Source organism: Vicugna pacos, chromosome 31 (assembly GCF_048564905.1).
Source record: "Vicugna pacos chromosome 31, VicPac4, whole genome shotgun sequence".
Lineage (NCBI taxonomy): Eukaryota > Metazoa > Chordata > Mammalia > Artiodactyla > Camelidae > Vicugna > Vicugna pacos.
In genome coordinates, this window is record NC_133017.1 from 17291647 (window position 1) to 17314499 (window position 22853).

General features: G+C 46.7%; 1 protein-coding gene across 2 annotated transcripts in view; it reads left to right on the forward strand.

The window, feature by feature from the left end:
- NUGGC (nuclear GTPase, germinal center associated) overlaps nt 1–11685 on the forward strand; it is a 48789-nt gene extending 37104 nt beyond the window's left edge. The window contains exons 11-19 of one of the 2 annotated variants that reach the window (XM_072952436.1): nt 393–498; nt 1707–1840; nt 5531–5695; nt 6463–6620; nt 8121–8265; nt 9423–9531; nt 10196–10332; nt 10645–10735; nt 11454–11685. In XM_072952436.1, the coding sequence (XP_072808537.1) occupies nt 393–498; nt 1707–1840; nt 5531–5695; nt 6463–6620; nt 8121–8265; nt 9423–9531; nt 10196–10332; nt 10645–10735; nt 11454–11602 (1194 nt within the window). In that variant the 3' untranslated portion in view covers nt 11603–11685. The remainder of the gene's footprint in view (nt 1–392; nt 499–1706; nt 1841–5530; nt 5696–6462; nt 6621–8120; nt 8266–9422; nt 9532–10195; nt 10333–10644; nt 10736–11453) is intronic. The other variant, XM_006203286.4, reaches the window with a different exon arrangement.
- The last annotated feature ends 11168 nt before the right edge of the window (nt 11686–22853 follow it).

Consider the following 22853-nt stretch of genomic DNA (forward strand, 5'->3'; position numbering starts at 1 on the left):
CTGTGAGCGATGGACTCCTGGGAGCTGATACAGGGCTTCCTGCCCATCATGGCCTTGGCCAGAGTTATGCTCCGTTTCCCAAAACGGATCTTGGTATGTTTCCTGCTCTGAATATTGAAATACCCCTTTGAATTATTTTCTTTACACATTTCCTTCTAGAATTGCTATTTCTAACTCCCAGGAGACTAGTTTCTCTGCAGCAGCTTCCTGGTGACCTCTGACCTGGTGAGGTGTGGACCCTGGACACGGGGAATATTGCCTGTTCCTTATGGGGCTCGTGCAGGACTGACAGCGGACGGGCTTGAGTTTGCTGAAGGCTTTGGTGAGGCCCAAGCACTCTTGCCTTTGCTGCGATTGAGTTATTCTGTTCCTGTGTGCCTCTCTCACTTTAGAGTAAACTCCCGGCTGACTTGAAGATTCTGGAAGCCTCAGAGCTGGTGTACACAGTCAGTGCCCAGGAGTACTGGCAGCAGGGTCTCCTTGCTGAGGAGGAAACTGGTAATGTACACACACACGTATATATGTATATATATTTCAATCTCAATCACTAAAATTCTCAAGATAAAGCTTCGCTCTCTGAATTTCCCGCTCTAGAACTTTCTGGGCTGAACTTCCCGCTTGCCACAGTTTCTATATCTATAAGCAAATATATGTGTGACTTCTCTCTGCATTGTTGTGGCACCAAGACCACAATTCCTTTCTCCTCCAGATCTTACCACGAATCGTCATTTAGCATTTGCCTTGCAAGTCCTCACTCACCAGTGACGGGTGGTGGGAGTATTTACTGAGCATCTCCGGCATGCTTTGTCTTTGGGTGGGGGAGCTGGAAGACATGGCCCCTTTCTTCAGAGAACTTGACATTTAGATGAGGAGCTAATACTAAGCCACGTGCAAAAAGCACAGTAAAAAAAAAAATAAGCCTTCGTGCAGTGGTGCTCTGATTACAACAAAAGTTCAAAGACTGGAGTGCTCAGAGAGAGCTGGGCGGGGAGGCAGGCTCTGAGCTTGACCTTGATCTGAGCTGCGAATGGCTTAAAATGTGCATGCATTTCCCTAGATGTGGATGCGTGTGAAAGGAGGTTAAGGAGCAGAAGGTGGGAAAAGTCCCCAGAAGTGGAGGAACTGCTTAAACAAGGATATAAAAGAAATAGCATGGTGCACACAGCGCATAGCATAGAACAATTTCCACTTAGAGGAAAAAGGGGGGACAGGAGCATGACAGCTGTCATTCCCACCAGAGGGTCAGGACTACGACACGTTTCTAATCTGGAATCGTGGTCATCAGAGCTCTTATCCCTTTCTACAGCCAGTGTGAGCTATTTTGATATTAATGGTTATTTGACATAGACAGAAAAATATAGGGGGACCAGAAAACTGCTGAGATCCTAGAAAGGTGAGCGCCTTTGTTTCTACTACCCAGGTAAGTACCAATGAAAGGCGAATACCCAGTTTTTTAAACCAGCCTGCACATTTCCACATGGTTTGTTTTGTTTCCTACCACTAAATAAAATGAATCTTCATCACTGCTGATCTGCTGTCCATGGTTGCCCACCCTAGGCTGGCGAGAGCAGAAACACTGACACCGCGCCCACAGGACCCCAGCTGTGGCTAATTCAGACTGCCGTCCTGATCGGCTAATTTTTCTAACTTCTATTTACTGCCAGCTCTGGTCTCTTAAAATTGTTTGTGCTGCCTGTGAATTCCAGAAATCCCCAAGTTAAGAGAATATATCAGGAGAAGGCTCTTGGACAAGAAGAGGAGGATGGTGACCACATACGTTACGGAAGCCTTTGGCCTGTTGCTCCTTACAGACAGTTTCAACTGTGCGGAGAACCTGCAGGTAGGAGAGACCCCTGGGCTGTGTGTCCTCTGCCCCTGGCCTGGGCAGAGCCTCCCTCTCACCACGTCAGAAAATTAACTTGTGAGAGTTTTTCTTTTCCTACTCAAGGAAGACCCTAAGCTCAGAGGCTGTAAAGAGAACAAGAAGATAATTTGAGGGCTAAAGAGTTGTAACATTTCTTCAGTCTGTGGATTTCCTACTTGGCCTGGCGCTGTCAGAATCTCAAACTCAGAGCAGCATAGTTAGATCACGTGAGAGGAACGAAACTAGGAGGCCTTTTCGGCAAAGAGTTAGATATTATCTTCACAGTCTAGAATGCAGGTCTTCTGCATAACCAGTTATAAATGACTTTCTTCATAGTAGTGGACAAATTTATCTCTTGGATGGGTGAATTTTTTTTTTTTACCCTAAGATAAGAGGGATAAACTACTAAATTAGAGGTTTGGCAGAGCTTTGGAGAAAAATGTGTTACTGGAATCAGTCGCCAACTGCATTGCTTCCTTGTGAGGGACTGAATATACAAACAGACAATCATAGATAAAAACAGAACTGTGACCCACAGCCTGCAACAATCTGCCCAGAAAACCAGCTTCTTATCTACAATGAACAGCTCCGGCAGCCAGCCAACCCTCAGTTGGACTTGTAGGAAGTCAGACTGCAATCTCTACTAACTAGCTGAGAAGCTAAACAGCAACTTCTGTAACCATCAGCCCCAAATGGCCAGACCTTGGTTAATGGCTGGCAGCTTCCAGCCGAGGACCAACCGAAGAAAGACAAATAGGCACCCTCATGGATCACATGGGATCCCCGCTTCGAGGTGGACACCCATAGCGTACCCCCGCCGGTGGCCTCTGATCAGACATCCCAGAAGCCTTCCAACCCCTCTGCCTGCTTTTGAGCACCTACCAAATGCAGGCTGACCCCCCTGCTATGTAGCAAGCTCAGAAAATGAATAGCCTTTGGGTGTTGTCATTCGGTTGGTGTTTCTTTATTTCCTCACTTGTCATCACCTATCAGATTTGCACAGCCAAACTGTCTGACTTCTTGTTATGCAGAATACAGAAGGGGCAGAAAAAGTGGACCAGTAGGGCTGGCCCTGAGAACGTGGGACAGGGAGACTGGGAGGGCCCTGAGAATGGCAAGCAGAGACAGATGGTGGAGACTGACTTTGGTGCAAAAAGAAGCCATGCCAGCTGTTGATGGTCCATGCAGCATTGGTCAAATGCCCACATTTTAGAAATTCTATATAAAAGTGACAGACAGAGCAAGAATTACTATCTTTTTCATTGTATTTCTTCTTCCTTGTTTTGGTCTAGTTCTGTGAGAAAAAAAAAAAAACCTCCTGGAATCAGAAATTTTCTCATTTGACTTTTGTCCTTTGAAATACTAGCGAAGGGCTTGACATTCTAACTTCCCAAAAGAATTCTTCAGGGTAAAAGTGGCCTCTCTGCCCAGCCAAAGATTGCTTTTGGAAGTGCTGATGGAAAACGAATCAGATGTGACGCTGTGTGTGGTTGGTTTCCTTTCAAAACAGCAGGACAAAGCGTTTTGCCATTAAACTTGGAGTGTGAGGTGGAGGTGCAGAACCTGGAGGGGCTCAGTCTCTCCCTGAAGCCAGACTCCAGGCGACAGAAGACACGGGGGCGGGGCTGGCTGGCATCTCTGTGATAGCCTTTTAGAGGGAGTCGCCAGGCCGCTTTCCTCCAAATTCTTTGGCCTCAGATATTGGTCTCAGCCTTAGCTCTTTGACGGAAAGTTGGAAGGCAAGAGTTTTGTCAGTTCCTTTGCATGTGAGGGGAAAAAAAAGGATCGAACCTAAAAATGTACGTGATGGATCAGTTTTTAAGATTGTGACTCAAACCAAAAAATGTAGAGTTCAGATAGTTAGTGGTTTTAAATGAACAGGGATCTGGTCTTTATTTTTGAGAATCAGCGGGAAGCTGATTAGGACAATCTCAGCGTCGAAGGAGTCGGAGCCGGCCTGTCCCCCTCTTCCTGCTCTGTCATTCCCAGCTCCTCCCCCTTATCATTCTTTTGCTTCGTCAACAAAGATGTGTTGAGAGTTTCTTTTTGTGACTTCTTTCTCATTTTGTTTTATATTTTGGGGATGGCGGTAATCAGGTTTTATTTATTTATATATGTATTTATTTATTTAAATGGAGGTACTGGGGATTGAACCCAGGACCTTGTACATGCTAAGCATGCGTTCTACCACCGAGCTATACCCCCGCCCCTTATTTCATTTTGATCACCCGTGACCTCAAAAGAATGCAGAGTGCACTCTGGGGAAAAAATAAAAAAGCATGGCTTATAGAATTCTAATGAGTGAAAACCCTGAAGCTCCCCAGTGGTGGCCTGAAGTGGGATGGTTTCCATCAATTCTGAAACTCATCTACCCTGAGACACATAGGCAGTGGGCGTTAGAGGCCGTTTTCAGGACCAGTCAGTCCCATTCACTCACTCCACAGAAGGTGTGCTTGAGATCTTAAGATGCTAGCTCATCTCTGGAAGGTGACACCTCAATTCAAGAGCTATTTTTGGCATCAAATTTGAAGCAGAATTTAAAAGCCTGCATTACCCAGCAGTTTCTCTCTGTCCCTCACTCGCTCCACAGATGTTTGTGGACTCCACTCTCTGTGCCTTGCCCCGGAATAAAGACATGTGAAAAACAGTCTGTCTCTCCCGCAAGTTCCCAGCCCCGGGGGCAGGAGACACATGGCATGAGAGGGACCTGGCTCAGCAGGGATGTTCAAAATGCGACAGGAGCCCCAGCTGCTCCCGGGGAGGCGGGGGAGCAGCACACAGGAAGTGACCTTTGAGCTCTGTTGGGAGGATGGGAAGGTGGGAACAGCATGTGCAGGGGACAGAAGGGACGGCACGTTTGGGAAAGGGCAGCTAGTTCAGGGGCAGCTACGTGGGAGGACATTTGGGCAAACAGAGAGCTGGAGGTGCTGGAGAAGCTGGCTGAGTTCTGGTTGTAAAGCACCTGAAGTTCTGAGCTAAGGAGTGTGGCTTCCCCCCGCTGTAGTCAGATACTACGTGGCCCCCAGGTTCTCACACAGGGGACGGACACTACAGAGATCCCAGTTTGGAACCTAGCGGTCAAGGGGTAGTGACCCTGGCGGTCACTCCCTTGTATTATCTGAATCGAGATTTTCTCCCCTTACTAGGCTGTTCTCCCCTGATGTAGCAACCAAGCCTTGATTTTTGTAGTCCTGTAGCTTTATTATTTATTTAAAGTGTGGTCCGGGCCCAGAAGCCCAGTATTACATGGGGTTTGCTAGAAACATAGAATCTCAGGCCCTTGGGTCTGAACCGACTCTCCTGGTGATTTCTATGCACAAATGAAGTTTGAGAAACACTCTCCTCGAAAACTGCTTTGTGCCCAAAATTTCATTAACTATTTCTTGACTTAGATGTTATTGGGGAAAAAAAATCTGTTTCAATAACAATTGGATTTTTAAAAAATGTACGCTTCCGAATAGCCTAATGGATTGTACCCCTAAAGTAAGCTGCAGGAGTCATATTTTTGTTCCATTCTCCAATCCCACAGGATGACAGAGAAGTCCACTGTGGGCGATTAGCTCGAGCCAAATCTTGTCTTGGTGACGGGCTGGAAGGAAACAAAGCTGAAGGAGAAGGGGCCTTTGGGAGGGGGTGGCCTCATGCTCCCCGTGGTCTTGTCCCTAGAATGAATACTCGCACATGAGTGTCCTGCGGAGGTTTGTGGAAGAGAAGATACAGCTGCTGGAGAGGAGCATCGACCAGTGCTTTGCCCACATAGAGCGGCCTCTGCAGGAGGGGGTCCGGGACGCCAGGACCGCCTACCGACGGCTCCTCGGGGCGTGCCTGGTGGTGAGTGACCCTCTCCGGGGAAACCCGTGGTGCTAAAAGTGAGGTCTGCCTGATCCCCCGCCGCTTTCTTCACTACCCCATTGCTTTTCAAATAGAATTTATTTAGTTATTTTTTAATGGAGGTACTGGGGGTTGTTCACCTACAATGTTACCTTATTTATTTACTTATTATTTTAAAATTTCGTCATGGGGGGAATTAGGCTTATTTATTTCTTAGTGGAGGGACTGGGGATTGAACCCAGGACCTTGTGCGTGTTAGGCATGCGCTCTGCCACCGAGCTATACCCTCGCCCCTTCCCCATGGCTTCTGAAGGAAATAAAGAGCTAGGAGAGGTTAGGACAGAGTTAACACCCCCCAGCGCTTCAGCAGTGACAGCATCTCTCCAGGCTGAGAACCACTGGCCCAGAGGAGGAGAGGGGTGGTCATTTCTGGAAGTTCTCCCATAACAGTGAAGGAACTTGCCCCTGGGAGCCCCAGCAAACCGTCCTCAACCAGCTGATGGTCTAGTGTAAGAGCCTGATGAGTAGAGAAGAGACAAAATACACAGCTGCATGTGAGTGGAGTGAGGGGAGGATGCTCCGGGAGCCCAGGGCGGGGGCGCCTGCCGGCAGGTGTGACTGCCACCCTCTTTGCGTAGCTTCATCACGTTGTTCCCACTCTTCCTTGTGAGTCTTGGTAGTAGCGTTTGGCCAAGGGCAGTGCAATTCTGATCCTAGGACATTCTAGGCGATGCCTACTGACTCCGCTAACTTGTTTAATTATCCAGAGGAGTAAAGGGAACCAGGGTTTTCACCAGACCCTGAAAGCGGTTTGCCTGAAGAATGGAATCTATGCCTCCAGGACGCTCGCGAGAATAGATCTGAACGAAGCCATCACTCAGCCCATCTACGACCGGGTCGATCCCGTTTTTGGAGGCATTTTCAGGTAAAGCATACTTCATCTTGCTCCTTTGTGAACAAACACCTGAAGAGCGTTGGGCCAGAGTCTTTAAGAATTTGTGCCCTGGATCAGGAAGTGTCAAGAGTAGCTTGCAACTTGAGGAGGAAAACCTAGTCTTTGGTGAAACACAGAGACTCCTTGGTTTGGTTTGCTTAAAAATTTCCCACGGTGACCTGGAGCGCAGATGGAGATGCTGCTTTCAGACTAATATTACGATTCTCATTATTTTTCAAACATCGCCTACGAGCAGCAGGGGGTCAGTTTGCCTATGGATCTGAGCCCAGGACGGGATATTTTGTTTGGAGAGAGTGGAGTTAAGCAAACATACGGCTGTTGTAAACTTCCCCGAATGCGAAAAAGAAAAGTTGCTCGCGGTAACTCCTTTCCACACTTGGCACGCTCACGCATGGTGTGAGTTGGGGGGCGTGTACCTTCATGGTGCGCCCTCCTTCCTTTCTTCCGTGACTTCCCATCCTTTTCTCCATTAACAGAAACAGAATCTCTTAATCCCCAGCCGGTCCCCAGTCTCCCTCCTTCACCTCTGGCGTTTCACCTGATCCATCACCTGTCCCTGCTTGAACCTTTCTGCCTTTGCTTCATTCTCACTCAGTGTCCCCCGCCCCCGCCCAGCCTTCATTTAAACTTGCTTGGGATCCTGTCATTCCACCTACGCCCACTCACCCTGTTTGCGTGTCTGTAGGGTAAACTCCGGATTCCTTAGAATGGCCATCAAGACATCCCGCCTGCCCCCAACCAGCCTTTCCCATCTCTCCTCACCACCCCCGCCAGTGTCAGCCCCTGGCTTTAACCAGCCTGGAGGGTAGCAGAGAGCAGCTGAGGTGGACCAGAAATGGTGCTAAGCACTTGACTCGCATTAGGTCATCACCGCTTCCTAACAACCCTCTGAAATGACTTCTGTCTCTTTACAAGTGAACACATCGCCATTCAGAGGAATCATGCCACTTTCCCAGTGTCACCAGCTCATAGGTAGAGAGCTTGGATGTCACGCCTCTGCCCTGTCCTCTAATAACCTGCTGCTTCGTACTCCTGGAATGTTCTGAAACGTCGCTCACCATGTTGTTCCCATGGGGACGATTTCTCTTTCTTTCACTTCCCTAAATCTTAGTTCAAGTCCCATCTTTTCAGTGGGAACACCTTGGAAACAGAAAGACTGAGTTTTAAGGTTAAACAGGTCAGTGTTCAAAGCCTGGCTCTGCGACTTACTAGCTCTGTGACCTTGAATACATCAGCAATCATCTCCAAACCTCGGTTTTCTCATCTATAAAATGGGCATCACTGTACTGACTTCATAGGTTTTCATGTGAAGGGCACAGCACCGTGCCTGGCACATTACAGGGATTTTATAACTGTTATATCTTGTACCCCTTCTCTTAAAAATGAATAAAAGGATACCAGCTAGATTCCTCTTTGTTTTAACCCCATGACAACCACCGCTGTCTCGACATTTTACATTGCTTTCTTCAGTAGGTCTGGGAAGCCCACTGATGGTTTAGCTCTGATGCCTCATATAGATGCCTTTAAGCACTCTCTGCAGGAGAAAATGACAGAAATTGGGATAAGAAATGGCTGGAAATATGATAGCTACAAGAGGAGTTTCCTAATCCAGGAGGTAAGATCCTTATGAAGTGAAGAGGGCGGTAGGGTCGGGCATGGCTTTCTTCCCACCAGGATTTTGGAGGTAGCCTGTCTCTTACGGCTTGTTCAGCTGGAGGGTCCAGGGTCTGGCTGTGTCTCTGAGCAAGCGCTGTGAGGTACGGAACGTAGTGGGACGGAGGCGAGGGCAGCGGTCCTGAGTCCGCTGTGGACGTAGCAAACTTCGTGCCACCGAGAAGCAACCAGTAGTAAATGCTGAGCTTGTCAAGTAGACTCCGTTCCCAGGAAGAATCTTCAAAGAATCCTTTGATGTATAAAAATTTGCATCTACTTGTAACATTTTCACCAACCTCTTTCTCATTTTTGCCAATATCATGAAGTATTAGCCACAGCAGTGGCGTTTAGAGAAGTGTCATTTTTTTGCAGGTCGTGTTTCAGTACTGAGTACTGAAGACTCTCACCCATCACTCATTTTTTCCTAGGCTGCCTTAGTCTGCTTGGGTTGCTGTAATGAAATACCACAAACTAGACAGCTTAAGAACAACAGAAATTTATTTCTCACCGTTCTGGGGGCTGGAAATACAAGATGAAGGCGCAGGCAGATTTGGGGTCTGGTTGGACCGACTTCCTGGCTCCCAGAGGGCCGTCCTTTTGCTGTGTGCCTACCTGGCAGAGGGGGAAGGAGCTCTCTAGGGCTCCTCTTCTGTAAGGGGAACAATCCCAACACAGGCCTGTCTCCTCAAGACCTCATCACCTCCCAAAGGGCACACCTCCTAATGCCATGACACTGGGGCTTAAGATTTCAACATATGAATTTGGGGGGACACAGCTATTCAGTCCACAGCACAGGCTCAGCCCACTTGACACAATAACATGAGAGAAGCAGCCTGTGCCTCCCACCACCCCCCTAAGGACGCTCTGGTCTAGTGCCTTGCATGTGCCCGTGTTCAACTCAGCTGATCGTTAACAAGATGCTGAGGTGCCAGGCACTGTGGGAAGCCCTTTGGGATACAAGGCTGCTTAAGACAAAGTTCCTGCCTATGAGCAGCTCACAGCCTAGTTGTGGAGATGACACAGCCAACCAAAAAGAAACGGTGGCCACAGACGGAAACCCCCGACCTGCTCTGTCGAAGGAGTTGTCACCAGTGGCCTTTTGTTAATGTGGATTCTCAGATCAGCGCCATCCTGGGCGGCCTGGAGGGACACATCCTGAGAAAGAGGAGGAGGATCTATGAGTCTCTCACCACCTCTGTTCAGAGCGACCTGAAGCCCTGTTACGAAGGTGGGGGCCCCGGAAGGCGACATTTCTGCTTCCTCTGGGATCTGTCAGCTCCTTTGGTGTCCTTGTCTGCTGCTCCCTGCCCCGCCAAGTGCTTGTCCTAAGTCCCCGTAACACGCTTGGTCTGCAAATGAAAACCAAGTAATTGCGAGGATGTGGGGAGAGAGAAGTCACAAACCATTTTTAATCTGTGTGTTTCTGGTTCCTTCAGGTCATCCTTTATCTAGACACCTCGCTTCTCCTCTCCAGGCTGCATCCCTGCTAATTAAACTATAAAATCCATGATCCAATCCTCATACTTAAGTATTTGTTAACTCATTTTCCAGCTCTTTCTTGTTTAGGTGGTTCCATTGGTTTTTGGTTTTTGTTTTTTCCTGGGGCGGGCAGGGGAGTTTGGAATTTTAGAAGCATCTGCTTAATGTACTCGTTAGATTTTCTGAGTGAAAATGATCTCAATATTGAGTTAGTTTTTTGGATCACGTTATTCTGTTTCCACTGTGTAGAAAACGGTGCCACATGTATGAGTACATTTAAGTGTGTGTATATAGGTATGTATATGTGTGTGTGTGTGTGTGTGTATAGTTTGTTTGCTTGTCTTTCTTTCTGATGCTGAAGATTTCTAAGCAGGTCCTTGTAGTGGTGTGACCGTGACTCTCATTTTTGCCAGAGGCAGCTCAGATCACTGGCAAAAAAGCGTGTGAAAGAATGAAAGACGTCATCAGAAGAGGGGTGGACCGGCAGGTGGCGGAGGGCATGTTCGAAAGGGCTCAGCAAAGGATGCAGCACCAGTTCCAGCAGCTGAAGGTATTCTGCCGCCAGGGCTTGCATTCCATCCCAAAGAGGCTCCTGGGGGAGCACAGGGAGCAGGTACAGAAGATGGAAGAAGTGGCTGTCTGTTCGGCACCAGGGGCACAGCCCTTGTGAGTTGTGCGAAGCAGGCAGGGAGATGCCGAGGCAGGTGGGACCCTGAGAAATGTCCTGGTGACTCTGGTCAGCTACCCTTGGGCAACCCCCGTCCCTGCAGACTTTGGTCAGGGTGTTGGGTGGGGTCCCTTTATAAGATTCCTTTCCCTTGGGCCATGCCGTCCTAACCCAATGCCCTGCTCTGTCGTGTAGAACGGGATCACGGAGAAGGTGAAGGGCAGCATCGCCACCATGCTGACACTGGCCTCGTCCCAGGGGGACGGGCTCTACAAGGAGCTCGCAGGTAAACCCACGTGACCTCTGAGGGAGGGGCGATGACACAGGCCCCCCACTCCCCTGTGGCTGCTCTTTGCTGGGTGTAAAGAAATTAAGTTAGGAAGAGCGTCTAGAGCAAGGGATGGAGATGAGGACAGTTACGACTGACCCTGTCCCCACCCCTGCCCCCACCCCTGCCCCCATCCCTGTCCCCGCCCCTGCCCCCATCCCTGCCCCCACCCCTGCCTGGCCCCTTGGCTGAGCACCCGAATGAGACCATCACTGGGATGTCATCTGAATGGGCTGAAAACTTGAGATGCCAAAATGGAGCAAATGCACTTAGAACGATGCCTGCTGGGAGGAGAGGGGTCAGAGAAGGAGAGGGATGCCTGGAGGGGACCTGGGGGAGCTTTGGGGTGGGGTGTGCTTTGTAACACCTCCCACTGAGCACCTGTGAGGCCTTCGTAAAGACCCAGTGATTTCCCAGACCTTTTTAATGGGTAGGTGTGTGTTTATTCTGAGGGTGCCCCTTATGCTGAGATAAGCCTTAAGGTAAGAGTAGGAATGCCCAGTTTGACCAGGTTATTTATAAAACACATCTATTGGACTGATCTCCAAGCTCCATTCCCAATCTCAATTCCCAACCTCACATTCTGGGACCAGTGACCAGGTCAGAACAGGATTCTCAGGGGATCTGTCTTCTGGGGACATTTCTGAGAAGGACCCTGACTCCTGCTCTTCCATAGATGTCAAAAGCGAATACAAGGAGATGGAGAAGCTGCACCGAAGCCTGCGGGAGGTTGCTGAGAATGCAGTGCTGCGGAGGGGCATGCAGGACTTCCTTCTGAGGATGTCCCCCAGCAAGGCTCCCCCACCAAGCAGATTTAATTCTTAGGGTCGAGCACCAAAGGGGTGGGTTACAAACCTGGAGACAAATAATCAGATTTACTTCTGTTTTTAAAAACCTAATAAAGAGCATTTCCCAACTCTATTGGGACTTTATAGACAAGGCAGGGTGATCCACGTGAATGAGAGGGATGGGGCAGGGCCAGAGGGGTTGTGTAAAAGCAGAGGAAATGACAAGGTAGGAGAAGGGGAGATGGGGACCAAAGAGAAATGTCCCTCCAGGGTATTTTCTTAGAGCTCTGTCGGTCCAGCACGTTTTGACCAAGTTTCTCTGGTTAAAACTCTATTCTCAAAGTTAATTTTAGAGCAATCTTCAGCGGGTGATCGGGGGGGTGGGTGGCAGGACTTGCATAGGTTTCTCAGAGATCAGAGCTGAGCAGAGGGGAAGGGAAAAGGGTTTCATTCATCCCACAGATATGAAAAGGGGAAGGAACACCTGCCCCCCTCCAGGCAACTGGCTGAAAGGGTGCTACTTTCCTCCTTCTTTTACCTACAACTTTATCTCTAGTTCTCAAGTCTTCATGTAAAATTCTCTCTGTTCGGGTAACTGGTGTGGCTTATGGTCCTGAGTGACACTGGCTGATTTGGAGGGTAACCGGGGCAAGGATGGACAGGGTAGGAGAGGTGTGCTGGCTAGGGGACCCGGCCACCATGGGTAGATGGGAAGAACCCACCAGTAGGCCAGCACCAGCTCCAGGACACTTTAGGCCCCTCAGCCAGTTGCCTTAGGATCCAGCACCACTCATCAGAGGGCCAACAAAAGCTTTGGGACACCCCAGATGCTGCAGCCAGCTGTGTCAGGAACAGGCCCCTCCACCAGCAGGCTGACCCTAGATCCAGGACCCCTGCTCCACAACCACTCACCCTAGAACTTAGCTCTGCCGATCGGTGGGCCAGCACTAGCCCTGGGATGCCCCTGTGCTCTGAAGCTAGTTACCTCGTGACCCAGCCCTGCACACCAGTGGCTGGCAGCCTCTGCACTGAACTGGACTGGTGGCTGATCACTGCCTACCACACCATCCATGGTAGTCAACACACCACAATAGAAGGACCCACGGAGCACACATTGGGTACCCCTAGCTCTTATAGCTCTGGTAACCAGAGGGGAGAGGGCTTCTGGAATGCACAGGATATCGCCTACAAAAGAACACTTCTCCAAGGCTGGGACACCTAACCAACTTACCAAATCTATAGAAATAAAAACAGAAAATTAGGCAAAATGAGGCCACAGAGAAATATGTTCCAAATGAGCAGATAAAAGCCTAGAAGAAGTACCAGGTAAAGTGGAGATAAGGAATCTATCCAATAAAGAGTTCAAGATAATGATCACAGGGATGCCTGAAGAACGTGGGAGAAGAATGGACGAACAGTGAAAAGTCAGAAGTTTTTAACGAAGAGTTGGAATTGAGAGTTGGAGTTAGGACTTCTGAAGTGAGTTCATAAAAGGCCATGAGCCTCTGCTTGGTTCTCCTGAAATGCTTGTTCTCAAGATGATCCCTCTCAGATCCCAGCCATCACTCTGTGAGAGACCCAAACCATGTAGGCAGTTCCAGATGAGTCGAGCCTAGCGGACTGAGTCCAGTCCACGTCATCGCAGCCCAAGTACTAGGCAAGGGGTAAAGAAACCATCTCAGATGTGGATCCTCCGGCTGCAGCCATTTTAATCTTTAGCTCTTTGAGTCACCTCTGGCCATTTGAGTCTGCCCAACGGAGCCCCAGACATCACTGTCTGGCCTTCCACATTCCTCACCCATGGACTCCATGGACCTGCTAAAACTGTTTTCATTTCATGCCACGAGGATTTGGGATGGTTTGTTATGCAGCAATAGTAGCTGATAAACACCATAAAACTCCCCAGGGTCTCAGGAACTGGCAGCACCAAATACCTCTTGAACTGGGTTGATGGTAGAGCATAAAACTCGATAATTTTGAGAATGTAAATATTAAACATTTCAACTCCTAGGTGGGCTCTCTGACTCCATATTCCAGGGCAACTGCTCCTTCCCCTCCCCAACGGAAGACCGTAGGCTGGTCTCTGAAGGGTTTCTAGACTGAGCGTCAAGCCTGGTTATGTCATACTGATGGCATAACTGAAAACAAAGTCAGTGCACAGCAGGATGCTGAGGCCCACTTGCCAGCCCTCTTTCCCCTTCAGCTACCAGAACTTTGGTTGCCAGTCTTAGACTCCCCAAAGAGAAGGCTGAAGATGATGAAACAATAAGAAAAAAATCTTACAAACATTGGGGGTTCCCTTGTAAAACAGCTCATGCAATCACCCCACAGTGAAACCCTTAGTTGACTCACCCATGCCCACAGATCTTTCAGATAGCTTTTTCAGTCCTCCACTCTTAAACATGAGAGACAGCCAAGACTTTAGAGAAAAGTCTTTCACGTAAAAGATAAAGACCAAAACAAACAGAATATAAATAGCTTAGAGGAAACAGGGAGAAGAAAATACTTCTTAGAACTATTATTAAATCTTTAGGGAGATATGTGATGATATTGTATCAATGAGAAAACAAAGTGCGATGATAAAAAAGTATCACAGAATAAACCCCTGGAGACTAAAAAATAGGCTAGCAGAGATGTTTTAAAAATTAAAAAGAACATTTGAAAGATAAATTGAAGGAAATGTCCCCAAAAGTAGGACAGAAAAAAAAAATGAGAATGTGAAGCTAGGAGAGAAAAGGTGGGAAAGTTAGAGAACGTGTTCAGGAAGTCCAATATCTGAGTAAGACGAGTTTTGAAAGAGAAAAGAGAGAGGGGAAAGGGGGAAGGAAATTGTGAAGGGAATCATTTAAGAAAATTTCCCAGAGATACAGAACCTGAGATTTCATATTGAAAAGTCTCATTTAGTGTCTAGAATAATGGATAAAAACTGACCCACATCAACACTCATCTTTGTAAAATTTCAAAACGTGGGGGATCAGAGAAAGCTTCAAATGCTTCCTAAGAGGAAAGAAAGAAGGTCATGGGTAAAAGTCAGGAATAGAAATGGTTTCGAACTTCGTAATATCAGAAGCCAGAGGACCACGGTAGAATGTCTTCAAAATTTGGAGAAGAAAAATTCTCAACTTAGAATTTTATACCCAGATGAACTGTCATTCAAGGGTGAGAGTAAAAATGAAGCTCTTTTCAGACATGCAAGGTCTCCGTAAAAGTATCCCACCATAAATGTGCTCCACCAAACGAAGAAGAAAGAGACAGGACAGCAAGAAAGCAGAGGCCCCGCCCTAAGACAGAAAGAACGAAAAGCTCCAGGATTAAGGTGGAGGAAAACCTCTGTATACTAGCCACGAACTAAATGTGGAGGGCAATTGGTCCACACGATGCAAATTGGAAAATTTGGGGGAATATCTACAGAAATATAAATTAGTAGACTATCTGATGTATTTGACTATGTCTAGAAGAGATAGATGCCAGTGATGTGGGGTGGGTGGAGACTGGAGATGAATTCGTGATTGATAAATAGAAAACGACCGAATCAGAAAAATAAGATAATTATTAACTCCAGGGAAAATAAAATGTTGTAGAAGAAAAAATACTGCCTGGCTTGGCTGTAAATAGCATTTACATAGTCATAATAAAGTAAACTGAAAAATGGCCTAAACGACGGTAGGATACAGCTGTACCAGGAGGGGAAGAAATGTGTGTGAGGTGGGAGATGGAGGAAAGGCAGAGAATTCTTTTCTCCCTAATGTGAATGGATAATGCATCCAACAAATAAACAAAAATCAAAAAATAGCAGCATAGCAGTGTCATTTAGAAATGTGGAAATAACTAAAAAGTCACAGTTTAAAGGCTGAAAATGGGTGCCTATCGGAATTAAGACACGGGTGTGAGAGTTTAGGGAGCTGCTGCATTCCTAATAAGCTTGTAGAACTATTTGATTCTTTTAAAAGGCATATTAAAATCATGCATATCTTTGATAAACATAACATCTAAATTAAAGAAAGAAAACCTTCATTTCGCCTAGCCAGGCTATGCATCCAATGCTTCAGGAAGGGGGAGAAAGAAAGAAAAATATGCTTTCACTTTGTATTCTGTCTGATTCCTTCACTCTTTCCCTCCCTCTTCCTCTCTCTCCCTTTCTTTTTCCATGCATTTGCTTGTTTTACTCTCTTTTGTCTCCATCATTCTTTCTCAATTTCTCTTCATCTTTTCCCCTTTTTCTCCTTTTCTCTCTTTCTGGCATGACATGCGGCCAAAATATCTTCATTATTATTACTTATTATATTTGTTGAATATAATGTTTCCTGTTCTTAGTTCTTAATATTCAAAGCATGCATGGAATGTCCTTCCTTTCCCCCAACCGAAGCAATCTCAGCAGCAAAATCAAGTTTAAGTTACTCTTTAATAAGGTGGAGAAAATTTCCATGCAAAGGCGCTCTTAGACTTGGGGAGAGATCAGAGATCACTGGGTCCAACCGGCCTCCTGGTGGAGGAGACCCCTCTGTGGTGCTTCCGTCCGGGACAGATTAAACAGGCTCTGATCAAACAATATGAATTTTCAGTCATCAGCCAGGGATCCCCGGAAACAGCTTCTATGTTTTGAATGGCAGTCTGCCTTTCTCTCTCTCTAGAATAGTTTAAATAAAAACCAACAGTGCTTCCCATGACAGCTCCTCACATGTCTGCAAACAGAAATCATGTCTGCTGAGTGATTTCTGCTCTGGGTTAAACACTGCTCTTTCCTGTGGATTTCTGGACCCTTCTCCACCCTATCACCGCCAAGGGCACCATCTAAGCTGTTACTTACTCTTTCAGTCAGAGGCACCTAGAACTGAACATACTTCACCAGGTATGAGCTCATGGATGCAAACTACAGGAGCTGTCACCTCCATTTTTCTGTTCATCATGCTTCTATTAATGCAGCCTAAGTCCTGAAATAGCTGAATAGCTGTTTTCTCTCAACGCTTCCTGACTTACATCAACCTCAAACTCACTTAAAATCTTAGGTTTTTTTTTCCTTCTGTGTTCCTGAGAAGCCTGGTAGCCCATATCCTGGATGTAAACAGCTGAGTTTTTCCAACACTGCTGTCTGTTTTACATTTATCTCACTAAATCCCTTCTTCAGAGTTTTGACCCAAATTTTCATCCTGTTTTGGGAAGTTTCTTATGATTCACATGAATGAACATGTTTGGCTCCCAATTACAAATTGCTCACATTAAAATGACTTCATCACCCAATTCCCCAACAAACTTTACATCATCTCAGCTCCAAGACAGATCTCCTTAGAGCCCCTCACTGTATGACCCATTTTGGGTACCCTGGGCTACTGAGTTTGACAATAGGAGGAGGTCCAGGCAAGTGCTGCTCTTGAGTTTCTGGTCGGTGCACACGATGGGGAGGGGGCTCATTGCCTTTACTGTCTGCACCCCTGGACCAGTGTCACAAGACTTGTGCTGTCTCATGCAATCCATCACCCCCACACCTTCTGGGAAATGAATGAAAATGAGCGGGGTGCAAGGGGACCAGGCAGATGGTTGGGTGGATTCCATGTTGGATGCAGAGCAGGGAATTCCACGAGGCGGAGGCCCTTGCCCCCTCTGTCTCAGACTCAGCGCCAGCTGTCAGCAGCTGGACACTAGAGAAAGAACCACATCACAATTAATACTCCGTCTGTCCAGGGCTGTCAACTCTGCAAAATAATAACAATGGCTAACATTTGGGAGAGGCATTCTGTTTTTAACATCCCCCTCCCTCGCAGTAACCCTTGAGAGGGGAAGGCCGGGAGAAGTAACCCAGTGTGACAGATAAGGAAAGCAAGATTTAAAGAGGTTCTGTGACTCGCCCAGACCCACAGGGCTTGGGAGGGTGGAGCTGGGAGGCAAGGCTGGGTGTCCTGCCTTGGAATCCAGCCTTCCCTCTACAAGGCATCTCTGAGGTTTACGGGCAGGTCACCAATGAGTAAGTGTTGATTTACCACCTGCTCTGGGCTGATCACTGGGCTGGATGCTGCAGCGGGTGGGGACCTACAGAATACAGCACGCAAACTCTGACCTCCGTGAGCTCAGAGCAACCTACTGCACTTTGTTCAGGCACCTGAGTGGGTGGGGCGGCCCCTGAGCACAAGAGCCATTGAGAGAAGAGGAGGCCCTGGTGGGTGGAGGAGGAGGCTTCAGGCAAGGGGCAGGGCCTGGGCTGGTCCTGCAGGGTAGGCTGTGTTGGAAGGTCTGGGGAGTCAGCGGTGGCGGGCACGCAGTAGGGGTGGGGTGGGGAGGGGTGAGAAGGGACTGGCCGAAGTGGGGTCAAGGTGGAAGAAAACAAGCTGGAGAGGATAAGCTGGTGGCAGCGGGCAGCCACTGGCTGGGAGCAAGGAAGTGGAACCCATGCTTTGGGCATCCAGCTCACGGACACTTAAGGGGCTGTCCTGAAGGCTGGGGAGGCAATGACAAATGGCACACGGCCCCTCTCTCAGGAAGGTGACAGATGGGACTGTCTTATTGTCCTCACAGAATGAATGTCTCCTCCCCACACTCTGGTAGCATGAGACATCTTCTACTGTTTGGCAGTCAGAGGGATGAGCCTCTCAATTTTCTAAAGTTTGTTTTTGTTTAAATTATAAACAAAGTCTTTTTACTACCTCAGTTGAGCATTTCCTTCAGTGTGTGCTGTGGAACATGAGCCCTTTTCTCTAAGTACACTTAAAAATGCAGAAGCCTTAATTCTCCATCCCCGTCTTGAAGAGGTGCCACGTGCAATAGCATCTTAAAGGCTCTGATAAGTCCTGCAATGAAGGGACATTTTTGCTTTGACCAGAGAACCCTTTTTCAAGGGGCTCCTAGGAACATCTCTTGAAACTAGTGGGCTCACAGTCACTGTCATATCCCATCTGATTCTCACAAGGGCCCCGTCATAAGGGGTTATCATCTTTACGTCCAATGAGGATACTGAGATGAAGGACTTTAGTGCTTTGCCCAAGGACATGCAAGTAGGAATGCTCAGATTATGGTCTGGACTCGATGCTACGAGCCTACAGCTTTGTCCTAATTCAGCCTTACAGTGCCTGTCATTTTTTGAACAGGATTATTGTATTTTTCCTAACAAAGTATACATAATTATCTGGAGGAGAGGGGTGGATGCAGAAAGTTGTGGAGGAGGTAATAAGTCACTAGGAATGACTTAAAGCCAATCAGATGGAGACGCTCCCAGAGGCCCGGGCTGTTCTGATTCAAAAGCCCCTTTCCTCGGGTCCACCTCCTCTCTGCTGACATAGCTCCCATGGGCAGGACCTGTGGGGCTAGTGGCTGGAGACAGCTGATGGAGTTCAGTTAAGATTGAGATAAACAATAAGATGACAAGCCAGAAAGCATTTATATTATTGATCAAACAAAACTGCAGAAAACCACAAAAGCCGAATTCCCACATTATCTCACGTGTGTACAGTAACTTCTTACCAAAACTCCCCTGAACAAGACCTAAATAGAGCGACGAAATTCACCGTCTGATTAAACAAGAGTTACTTTTTCAAAACAGCAAATCTAAATTCTGGCTTTTGAGAGATGACGTGATTTTCGCCAGGACATTCCCATGAAGCTGAACAGCTACAGAAGAAGATAAACACTGGTTTGTGAACCACAGATGAAAATTGTTTTTTTTTAATATTTGTATATCCCATGAATCAGGCTTAAAACAAATGAAGAAGAAAAGACTAAATGTAAACATTATAAAGAATGTATTTTTGTAGAGCAGGCCACAAATGAAGGAGTAGCAAGATACGTGGATAGTCACATTTATAGAGACAGAAAAGAGATTGAGGGTTCCGGGGCAGCGGGAAGCGAGCAGGGCTTACTGTTCGATGGGTACAGAGTTTTGGTTTTGCACGATGAAAAGAGTTCTGGAGACTGGTTGTATGACTCTGTGAATATACTTAACTACCGACTGGACACTTAAAAATAGTCAAGATGGTGTATTTTTATGTTGTATGTATTTGAGCACAATTAAATTTTTTAAACTGTAAAAATAAAAATGTGTATATTCTGGGTTTTTTGGATGTAATGTTCTAAAAAATATCAGTTAAGTCCAACTGTTAACTACTATATATAAAATAGATAAACAACAAGGTCTTAATGTAGAGCACAGAGAACTATATCAATATCTTGTAATAACCTATAATGAAAAAGAATTTGTGTGTGTGTATATATATATGACTGAATCACTTGTAAATTGACTATACTTCAATAAAAAAATTAAGAGTTTGGGATTAACAGATACACATTACTATATATGAAATAGATTATAAAATAGATAAACAACAAGGTCCTACTGCATAGCACAGGGAACTATAGTCAATACCTTGTATTAACCTATAATGGAAAAGAATCTGTGTATACACACACACACACACACACAATGGAATCACCTGCTGTACACATGAGACTAACACAACATTGTAAATCAACTATACTTTAATAAAAAAAATAGCAAATCATGGTGAAGATGTATGTTTAAAAAAAACCCTAAATATATGATACAGGACCTCTGCACTCCCTGGGAAAAGAGGATGCGAGGAGAGGAGCAGTGGCCTGGGCTTCCCACTATGCTCAGAATGGTCCAGCTCCCCCTCCTCGCTCTCTCCAGTTAGCCACACGGGCCTCATGCCTGCCCCTCGAGCAGGTCCACTTTGCTTCCATCCTGGGGCCTTCGAGTCTGCCCGCTCCCTGCGTCTACAACACTTTCCCCAGATCTTCACACAACATGTATCAGTGGAGCACCCACTGTGTGCCAGGCACGGGTCTCGGCAGCTGGGACACGTGAGTGAGCTGCCTTCACAGAGTGCATGTACTGCAGACCATCAACAGTATGTCAGTCATCATCGGCAAACGTGGTGAGTTAAGTCAATCAGAGTGATTTTAAAAAGACCAAAAGTGGAGCAGGGTAAGGAGAATCAGGAAGGTTGGAGAAGGAGAGAAATTTTAAACAAGATCATCACGGTCAGCTCCACTGAGAAGGAGACATTTGAGAAAAGACTGGAAGGAGGCAAGAGTTCACCTTGAAACATCTGGGGGAACCATTCCAGGTAGATGGAACAGTCAAAGTAAATCCTGAAGGACAGGGGCTGGGCCCAATTCATGTTTGTAAAAATATCTGAAATACTTTGCATGAAAGATCCCCACCAGATGTTTGTTGAATGAATAACCGAATGTATGGAAGCAATCCCTCGCAGATGTAGAGGCCCCGGAGGTAGAGGACAGTGGTGGAGGTTGTTTCCAACAGCCCAGCATTGTGTCCTTTGGTTTCAGCATCGCTCGATTTCTTCTTATGAAAACTGAGGGTGATAACTCCCTCCCCAACCTCTGCTCTAGAGAGTTGGGACAATCAAATGAGATCATTCAAAGAAAGCAGGAAGCGCTTGAGCACACTGATGCGCCTCACTGGCCTCCATATCCACAGACGCAGCTTCTTCAGAAGTTGATCCCAATCTCCTTCAATGCAATCACAGTTTCATAGTACCATCTCAGGTGGGAGGGGGTATCTCTTACAAACGCCTTCCGTGGTTGAACGGAAGCAAACCATTTTGGGGACCATGCTGATTTCAGGTCACAAGAAGTTCCTCTGAGCTATGAGATGCCGGAAGGACCCTCAACCACTAGAAAACATGCCTCCCAAGTCATTCCTATACTTTGTTATCAAATGTCTGAGCAGCTTTATTCATAATAGAAAAAGATGGGAAATAACCCAAATGCCTACCATAAGGAGAATGCATAAATTGGGAATCTGGGATTTGCAGATACACACTACTATATATAAAATAGATAAAGATCAAGGTCCTACTGTACAGCACAGGGAACTATATTCAATAGCTTGTAATAACCTACAAAGAAAAAAATTATGAAAAAGAATATATATATATATAACTGAGTCACTATGCTGTAGACTAGAAATTAACACAACATTGTAAATTGAGTATACTTTAATTTAAAAAAGGAGAATGAATACACAAATTGCACTATATGCATATAATGGAATACTACCCAGCCAAAAGAAAAGAAGAATGAACTACTACTATACACACCAACATGGACAAATGTTATCACAATAAGAAGCGAAATCAATCAGAAACGAGAGAGAAAGACATGTCCTCTTGCCTGAAGCTACTGAATTTAAAAGGATAAATTTCATTCGTCCTGCACTGTTACAGTTTAATAGTTCTATATCTACTCGTGGGTCTCACGGGCAGAAAACTAGACCCCTCCACGTCCGCGTCATCAATCACCAATGTTGAGGAGAGGCTCAGCCAGTTGTCTGGTCTGCATTTGGGCTCCCATCCTTCCCTTCCCCTAGGGCAGGGCACACCAGTGTAGGAGTGCTAAGAAAAATGCTCTGTGTTACGTAAAGTGGGACAGCACCAGGGTCTCACCAACTACTGCATTTATTGCTAATACTTCCGGTTTTGCAATGAGGTCCCTGGCCATAACATTTTGAGCACATTTCCTGCTAGTTTTAAGATGAATTACATTCCTAGGAATATTGATAAATTGATGGGTGACTAAAAAAAGCAAAAACACTCCTTTTCACCAGAGGCAGTTTGGGGAAGGGGCTGGGGCACAAACTCTACAGTCACCCTGCCTGAAGCGGAATCCAGCTCTGCCACTTACAGGCTGCTTGACCTGGGACAAATTCCTTAGTCCCTCCGTCTCCATCAAGTGGGAATGTAACAGCACCTGCCTCTCAGGGTTGTTGTCAAGGTTAAATGAGTTAACATATGGAAAGCATTTGGAATTGCCTAGCACAGGGTACATACTATAAAGCGTTTTTTTCTCACATCTTCCCCCTCGTTTTCCTTCCTTTCCCCTCCCCCTCCTCCAATTATTATGATTGTCACCATCATTATTATGTAATTACTGTTTTTCCCTGCTGTAAAATGGAGCCTTGGAGCGTCATCTGGTAGCTGCCTCCCAGGGACGGTCAGGAGGTGAGGCACTGAGAATGACTAAGGCATTTCTGACTCAGCTGTGGCTTGGTGGCTGCACGGTGGTCAGAGAGCTGAGCCTTGGCAAACTAGTGTCATGTATGAGGCCTGACCCTCAAGTGTTGAGGCGGAACCTGTAACCCATAAACAGGAGTGTGCTCATGAATGCCACCTTCAGAGCTCTGTCCCAGCAGTGGGGGGATCGGGGTGGGGGGTGGACGCGTAAACTGTGCGCAGTGGCTCAGACTGTGTTTGAAGTTTCCCTGATGAGTTCTCCCATCACCACCCCAATCTGAAGGTCATGACCCCCTTAACAGTTTGGTG